The sequence below is a fragment of the Gadus macrocephalus genome, chromosome 5 (genome assembly GCF_031168955.1).
Source record: "Gadus macrocephalus chromosome 5, ASM3116895v1".
NCBI classification, from domain to species: domain Eukaryota; kingdom Metazoa; phylum Chordata; class Actinopteri; order Gadiformes; family Gadidae; genus Gadus; species Gadus macrocephalus.
The window spans coordinates 20610170-20618999 of NC_082386.1; the positions used below are offsets into that span (position 1 = coordinate 20610170).

The following is an 8830-nucleotide window of genomic DNA, read 5'->3' on the forward strand; positions in this document are numbered from 1 at the left end:
CGCTTTTGATAGAAACGTATCATTGATAACGTTAATGTAATTTTATCGTGCGTGTGTGTGCGCGCGTGCGTGTGGGGAGGGAGGCTTTTATTTTTCAAGCAGCTGTCCACCGGATACGCTTCAATGACGTCACGTCTTGTCCGAAGAAGAGGGAAATTTAAAAAGGTCGACATTGTTCCGTCGCTAATAAACACCGAAGGTGGATCGACTCTGAGATGAGCCGAGGAGCGGCTCCCCGCTGAACGTACGTCTCTCCCGCTCTCCCGATCTCTCGGAAACTACAACAATGTCTCCGTGTTTTTGATACGCGTGCTCTCTCTCTCTCTCTCGCTCTTTCTCGCTCCCCCCTTCTCTATCTCTCTCTACAGCAATATGAAGACGATCCGATGTCGCAACACGATTATTCCAGAGGATTGTGAGTTAACTGTAATAAATCGTTAAGAGTCTATATAGACTATGTTAGATATGCATACTGCTCTAAGTTAAGTACTAACTAAAATACTACAACTGTGTGTGTGTGTGTGTGTATAGGCTGTGTTCTCTGCAGACAGAGGGATGACACTCCAGACCAGTTTGGTGAAAGGGTTTACCTTGAGAAGGAGAAGCTGACCATTCACTACCTGTGTTTGGTAAGGAAACATCAATACATAATCAATACGTCCTCCATGCATCGTCAATACGTCATCAATACGTCATCAATAGTGTGGCAACCCCTTTCGTCGGCGGCGGGGATTCGGGAATTAATGAATGAAGCAGGGTTGCGGTGCAACGGGTTTTATTTTAAGTCCAGTCACAAAAAGGGAAATCATACACAAACTAAGGTTCTTCCGTAATCGGGAATAAGGGTGCGGGACCTCCTGGTCCAGCCCTTCCTCGGGGTCGGCGGGGAAACAACACCCGACGCCTCCGGCTTACTCCTGGGGGGGGGGGGAGAAACGTTCTGTTTAGTAACGTCGGGTCAACAACACGTCTCTTCCCGGTCAGCCCTCTCTCGCGTCTGCTCCGTCCCCATTCCTTAAAGCTCCTCTCTCGTCCCCGTCCCCCAGGTGCCCCCAATGTTCTTGATTGCCCGCTTGATGCTCCCTCATAGTGCAGCTGGGTGGAGGGGGAGGTATCTTCCTTCCACCACCCGACCACGGGGAGGGTGCTGAAGCGGCTGGCCCCTGGTCAATGGCGTGGGGTTGCCACAATAGAATAATCTAAAGATGTGGCATCAATATGTGTTGCCAAGACAACCTTTACGAGGCATGAATATTTGATGGTTGGTGGGTCTTATTGTTGTTCTCATTATTGTTGTATGTGTTCTTGTTGTTGTTTGGCTTGTTCTGATTATTGTTGTATGTGTTCTTATTGTTGAAGTTCTTATTATTGGTGAATGTGTTTTTATGGTTCTTTAGGTTGTTGTTATTGCTGCTTTATGTGTTGTTGTGGTTGTTGTTATATTTTCTTATTTTGGTTTTATGTGTTGTTCCTCTTGTGGTTTTTGTTTGTGTTATTGTTTTTTATCTTGTTTGTGTTGCTCGTCTGATTGTTCTTATTGTTTTTGTTTCTGTTCTTGCTATTGTCTTTGATTGTTCTTATTGGTGTTGTTATTGTTTTTTGTTTGTTAGTTTGTGTACGTTCCTATTTGTGTTGTTCTTATTGTGGTTGCTTTTCGTGTTGTTCTTAACGTTGTCGTTGTTGTTGTTGTTGTTGTTTTTGTGTAGCTGACGGCCAGCGGGGTGTACCAGAGAGGAGAGGAGGACGATGGCGTCTTCGGTTTCCTGGTCGATGACATCATCAAGGAAACCAGACGCTGCTCTCGCCTGGTGGGTAGCTAGCCTAGCTTCACTAGCATCTGTACTTAGCTTAGCACCACTAGCATCTAAAGTTGACCTAGTATCGCTCTGCCTACAGTTAGCCTATCATCACTCTTGCTACAGTTAGCCTAGCATCACTCTGTCTACAGTTAGCCTTGCCTCACTGTGTGTGTGTGTGTGTGTGTGTGTGTGTGTGTGTGTGTGTGTGTGTGTGTGTGTGTGTGTGTGTGTGTGTGTGTGTGTGTGTGTGTGTGTGTGTGTGCAGACGTGCGGGGTGTGTAAGAGGAAGGGTGCTGCAGTGGGATGCTGCGTGGGGAGCTGCAAGAAGAAGGTCCACTTCCCCTGCGGCCCAAACCAGTTCATCTTCCAGTTCAGCGGAGATTTCATGTCAGTCAGTCAGTCACTCACTCACTCACTCACTCAGAGTCACTCACTCACTCACTCAGAGTCACTCACTCACTCACTCACTCAGAGTCACTCACTCACTCACTCACTCACTCACTCACTCACTCACTCACTCACTCACTCACTCACTCACTCAGAGTCACTCACTCACTCACTCACTCACTCACTCACTCAGAGTCACTCACTCACTCACTCACTCAGACTCACTCACTCACTCACTCACTCACTCACTCACTCACTCAGACTCACTCACTCACTCAGAGTCACTCACTCACTCACTCAGAGTCACTCACTCACTCACTCACTCACTCAGACTCACTCACTCACTCACTCACTCACTCACTCACTCACTCACTCAGAGTCACTCACTCACTCACTCAGAGTCACTCACTCACTCACTCACTCACTCACTCACTCACTCAGACTCACTCACTCACTCACTCACTCAGAGTCACTCACTCACTCACTCACTCAGAGTCACTCACTCACTCACTCACTCACTCACTCACTCACTCACTCACTCAGAGTCACTCACTCACTCACTCACTCACTCACTCACTCACTCACTCACTCAGAGAGACTCACTCAGACTCACTCACTCACTCACTCACTCACTCACTCAGAGTCACTCACTCACTCACTCACTCACTCAGAGTCATTCACCGACTGATGATAAACTAATTAGACCCTTTGTGGTATGGTCGTCTCGGGCTAGGTAGGACTCTGAGAGTGGTAAATGTTCAACACCTGGTTTAGTCTAACAGAGACTCAAGGTAAACAGGCTTGTGTACTGCAGGTGGTTCATGAGTAGGGTTGGGTATCGTTTGGGTTTTATCCGATACCGGTGCCTACTCGGTACTTTTCAAACGGTTCCGGTGCTAAAACGGTTCTCGAACCGGTACTTAAAAAAACTGCACACACTTGCATACATGCACGACTTGTTCTGAGTAATAATTATAATAATATTAATTACTTGCTGAAAGCAGGCAGGCACGCATCATGGCGCAACATTATTGCCAAAGTCATATTAATTAACACAAACACACACACACACACACACACACACACACGCGCGCGCGCTCATTCAAGTTCACCCACTACAACCTGCCGATCTTCAATCAAAACAACATCAAGTAAGCGATGCCGCAGCGCGTTGACAAGTCCGTCCCGAGTCTCGAGGAGCCCATAGGCTTTATGGTTTATATGTTTGAAAGCCGTGACACAGACACACTCTATTACCAGTTGGCCTGAAATACCACGCCTCGCAGTCATGGACCTATAAAGAAAGTCGTAGTCGTACCATGCGTGTTTAGCGCAACATTGAAAAGGGTCCCGTCTGAAACAGTGTCGCGGAGCGCTGCGTTCCGAAATACATCGGTATGGCGGCCGCGGTATATAACAAAAGCATTTCCTAACGAAAATACACACCGTTATTCAGTCTGAACCGGTATAGCGCCCAGCACTAACGCAAGTTGACGCCGCAACACCATGAGGGCGGGGCAGGGGGCGTTAAAAAACGCCAGGCACCGTTATGAGGAACCGAAATGTGCGTTCTTATTCGATCTCGTTACAACCGTTTACGTCGGAACCGGTTCCCTACTGGAACCGAGTTTCGGTGCTCAACCCTATTCATGAGGCATCTCTTGAACACCAGTAAACAAGCAGTTTATATTGGAAGTGGGCGGAATGGTAAATAGGCCACGCCTACATGTTCTAGTTTACCCGGGTAAACCTTTGGTCCGTCTTGGCTTTAGCGGAAATGGCAAAGTGGCCATGTTTGTAGTCTTTAACTTATCTACAAACTCAATAAACCTTATATTGTGTTGTCCATTGTGTCGAGAAGAAACCTTTCAGAACTCTTGTTGGCTTGAAACATGTCATCAGAAATAGCATAGACTAAAATACTTCATCATCACTCACTCGCTAACTCACTCCCTCCCTCACTCGGAGTAACTCACTCATAGTAACTCACTCACTCACTCACCCAGTGCCTCCCCCTCCCCCCCTCACCCAGTGCCTCCCCCCCCCCCCTCACCCAGTGCCTCCCCCTCCCTCACTCACCCAGTGCCTCCCCCCCTCACCCAGTGCCTCCCCCCCTCACCCAGTGCCTCCCCCCCTCACCCAGTGCCTCCCCCCCCCTCACTCACCCAGTGCCTCCCCCCCCCCTCACTCACCCAGTGCCTCCCCCTCCCTCACTCACCCAGTGCCTCCCCCCCCCCCCCTCACCCAGTGCCTCCCCCTCCCCCCCTCACCCAGTGCCTCCCCCTCCCCCCCTCACCCAGTGCCTCCCCCTCCCCCCCTCACTCACCCAGTGCCTCCCCCTCCCTCACTCACCCAGTGCCTCCCCCCCTCACCCAGTGCCTCCCCCCCCCCCCCCCAGGTCCTACTGCGTGGAGCACGGCCCTAAGCAGACCCTGGGCCCGGGGGCCCTGGAGGTCAGCCTGCCCCAGTCCTGCTCCGTCTGCCTGGACCCCCTCCCCCCGCTGCTGGGCTACTCCGTCCTCAAGTGCCCCTCCTGCCACACCAGCTGGTTCCACAGGGCCTGCATACAGGTACCTGTCTGACCCCACCTCCTGTCTGCCCGCCTGCCTGTCTGCCTCTCTGACCCCACCTCCTGTCTGCCCGCCTGCCTGTCTGCCTCTCTGACCCCACCTCCTGTCTGCCCACCTGCCTGTCTGCCTGTCTGACCCCACCTCCTGTCTGCCCACCTGCCTGTCTGCCTCTCTGACCCCACCTCCTGTCTGCCCGCCTGCCTGTCTGCCTCTCTGACCCCACCTCCTGTCTGCCCACCTGCCTGTCTGCCCCCACCTCCTGTCTGCCCACCTGCCTGTCTGCCTGTCTGACCCCACCTCCTGTCTGCCCACCTGCCTGTCTGCCTCTCTGACCCCACCTCCTGTCTGTCCACCTGCCTGTCTGCCTCTCTGACCCCACCTCCTGTCTGCCCACCTGCCTGTCTGCCTCTCTGACCCCACCTCCTGTCTGCCCACCTGCCTGTCTGCCTGTCTGACCCCACCTCCTGTCTGCCCGCCTGCCTCTCTGACCCCACCTCCTGTCTGCCCGCCTGCCTGTCTGCCTGTCTGACCCCACCTCCTGTCTGTCCACCTGCCTGTCTGCCTCTCTGACCCCACCTCCTGTCTGTCCACCTGCCTGTCTGCCTCTCTGACCCCACCTCCTGTCTGCCCACCTGCCTGTCTGCCTCTCTGACCCCACCTCCTGTCTGCCCACCTGCCTGTCTGCCTGTCTGACCCCACCTCCTGTCTGCCCACCGGCCTGTCTCTTTGTCTGAGTATCGCTCTGTCTGAGTACCTGTCTCTCTGTCTGAGTACCTGTCTCTCTCTCTGAGTACCTGTCTCTCTCTCTGAGTACCTGTCTCTCTGTCTGAGTACCTGTCTCTCTCTCTGAGTACCTGTCTCTCTCTCTGAGTACCTGTCTCTCTGTCTGAGTACCTGTCTCTCTGTCTGAGTACCTGTCTCTCTGAGTACCTGTCTCTCTGTCTGAGTACCTGTTTCTCTGTCTGAGTACCTGTCTCTCTGTCTGAGTACCTGTCTCTCTGAGTACCTGTCTCTCTGAGTACCTGTCTCTCTGTCTGAGTACCTGTCTCTCTGTCTGGGTACCTGTCTCTCTGAGTACCTGTCTCTCTGTCTGAGTACCTGTCTCTCTCTCGGAGTACCTGTCTCTCTCTCTGAGTACCTGTCTCTCTGTCTGAGTACCTGTCTCTCTGTCTGAGTACCTGTCTCTCTGTCTGAGTACCTGTCTCTCTGTCTGAGTACCTGTCTCTCTGTCTGAGTACCTGTCTCTCTCTCTGAGTACCTGTCTCTCTCTCTGAGTACCTGTCTCTCTCTCTGAGTACCTGTCTCTCTCTCTGAGTACCTGTCTCTCTGTCTGAGTACCTGTCTCTCTGTCTGAGTACCTGTCTCTCTGTCTGAGTACCTGTCTCTCTGTCTGAGTACCTGTCTCTCTGAGTACCTGTCTCTCTGTCTGAGTACCTGTCTCTCTGTCTGAGTACCTGTCTCTCTCTCTGAGTACCTGTCTCTCTGTCTGAGTACCTGTCTCTCTGTCTGAGTACCTGTCTCTCTCTCTGAGTACCTGTCTCTCTGTCTGAGTACCTGTCTCTCTGAGTACCTGTCTCTCTGTCTGAGTACCTGTCTCTCTCAGTACCTGTCTCTCTGTCTGAGTACCTGTCTCTCTGAGTACCTGTCTCTCTGAGTACCTGTCTCTCTGTCTGAGTACCTGTCTCTCTGTCTGAGTACCTGTCTCTCTGAGTACCTGTCTCTCTGTCTGAGTACCTGTCTCTCTGAGTACCTGTCTCTCTCTCTGAGTACCTGTCTGTGTGTCCAGCACCAGGCCATCAGTGCAGGTCTGCACTTCTTCAGGTGTACTCTCTGCAACAACAAGGAGCGCTTCCAGGAGGAGATGCTCACCATGGGCATCTACATCCCAGAGAGGTTACTATACTGCTACTATACTACTACTACTACTATACTAACCACTACATCCCAGAGAGGTTACTATACTGCTACTATACTACTACTATACTAACCACTACATCCCAGAGAGGTAACTATACTACTACTATACTAACCACTACACCCCAGAGAGGTTACTATACTGCTACTACTACTATACTAACCACTACATCCCAGAGAGGTTACTATACTGCTACTATACTACTACTACTATACTAACCACTACATCCCAGAGAGGTTACTATACTGCTACTATACTAACCACTACATCCCAGAGAGGTAACTATACTACTACTATACTAACCACTACATCCCAGAGAGGTTACTATACTGCTACTATACTACTACTACTACTATACTAACCACTACACCCCAGAGAGGTTACTATACTGCTACTACTACTATACTAACCACTACATCCCAGAGAGGTTACTATACTGCTACTACTACTACTACTACTACTATACTAACCACTACACCCCAGAGAGGTTACTATACTGCTACTACTACTATACTAACCACTACATCCCAGAGAGGTTACTATACTGCTACTATACTAACCACTACATCCCAGAGAGGTTACTATACTGCTACTATACTAACCACTACACCCCAGAGAGGTTACTATACTGCTACTATACTACTACTATACTAACCACTACATCCCAGAGAGGTTACTATACTGCTACTATACTAACCACTACATCCCAGAGAGGTAACTATACTGCTACTATACTACTACTATACTACTACTACTACTATACTAACCACTACATCCCAGAGAGGTTACTATACTGCTACTATACTAACCACTACACCCCAGAGAGGTAACTATACTGCTACTTTACTACTACTCTACTACTACTACTATACTAACCACTACATCCCAGAGAGGTTACTATACTGCTACTACTACTATACTAACCACTACATCCCAGAGAGGTTACTATACTGCTACTATACTAACCACTACATCCCAGAGAGGTTACTATACTGCTACTATACTAACCACTACACCCCAGAGAGGTTACTATACTGCTACTATACTACTACTATACTAACCACTACATCCCAGAGAGGTTACTATACTGCTACTATACTAACCACTACATCCCAGAGAGGTAACTATACTGCTACTATACTAACCACTACATCCCAGAGAGGTTACTATACTGCTACTATACTACTACTACTATACTAACCACTACACCCCAGAGAGGTTACTATACTGCTACTATACTGCTACTACTACTATACTAACCACTACATCTCAGAGAGGTAACTATACTGCTACTATACTACTACTATACTACTACTACTATACTAACCACTACATCCCAGAGAGGTTACTATACTGCTACTATACTAACCACTACACCCCAGAGAGGTAACTATACTGCTACTATACTACTACTACTACTACTATACTAACCACTACATCCCAGAGAGGTTACTATACTGCTACTACTACTATACTAACCACTACATCCCAGAGAGGTTACTATACTGCTACTATACTAACCACTACATCCCAGAGAGGTTACTATACTGCTACTATACTAACCACTACACCCCAGAGAGGTTACTATACTGCTACTATACTACTACTATACTAACCACTACATCCCAGAGAGGTTACTATACTGCTACTATACTAACCACTACATCCCAGAGAGGTTACTATACTGCTACTACTACTATACTAACCACTACATCCCAGAGAGGTAACTATACTGCTACTATACTAACCACTACATCCCAGAGAGGTTACTATACTGCTACTATACTACTACTATACTAACCACTACATCCCAGAGAGGTAACTATACTACTACTATACTAACCACTACATCCCAGAGAGGTTACTATACTGCTACTATACTACTACTACTATACTAACCACTACATCCCAGAGAGGTAACTATACTGCTACTATACTAACCACTACACCCCAGAGAGGTTACTATACTGCTACTATACTGCTACTACTACTATACTAACCACTACATCCCAGAGAGGTAACTATACTGCTACTATACTACTACTACTACTATACTAACCACTACATCCCAGAGAGGTTACTATACTGCTACTATACTAACCACTACACCCCAGAGAGGTTACTATACTGCTACTATACTACTACTATACTAACCACTA

General features: G+C 48.8%; 1 protein-coding gene across 1 annotated transcript in view; it reads left to right on the forward strand.

Moving 5' to 3' along the window:
• The first annotated feature begins 88 nt into the window (after positions 1-88).
• Positions 89-8830, forward strand: part of g2e3 (G2/M-phase specific E3 ubiquitin protein ligase) — a 17420-nt gene continuing 8678 nt past the window's right edge. The window contains 7 exon segments of the mRNA XM_060052879.1: positions 89-242; positions 365-415; positions 532-629; positions 1707-1808; positions 2065-2186; positions 4585-4756; positions 6543-6649. Coding sequence (XP_059908862.1) covers positions 373-415; positions 532-629; positions 1707-1808; positions 2065-2186; positions 4585-4756; positions 6543-6649 — 644 coding nt within the window. The 5' untranslated portion in view covers positions 89-242; positions 365-372.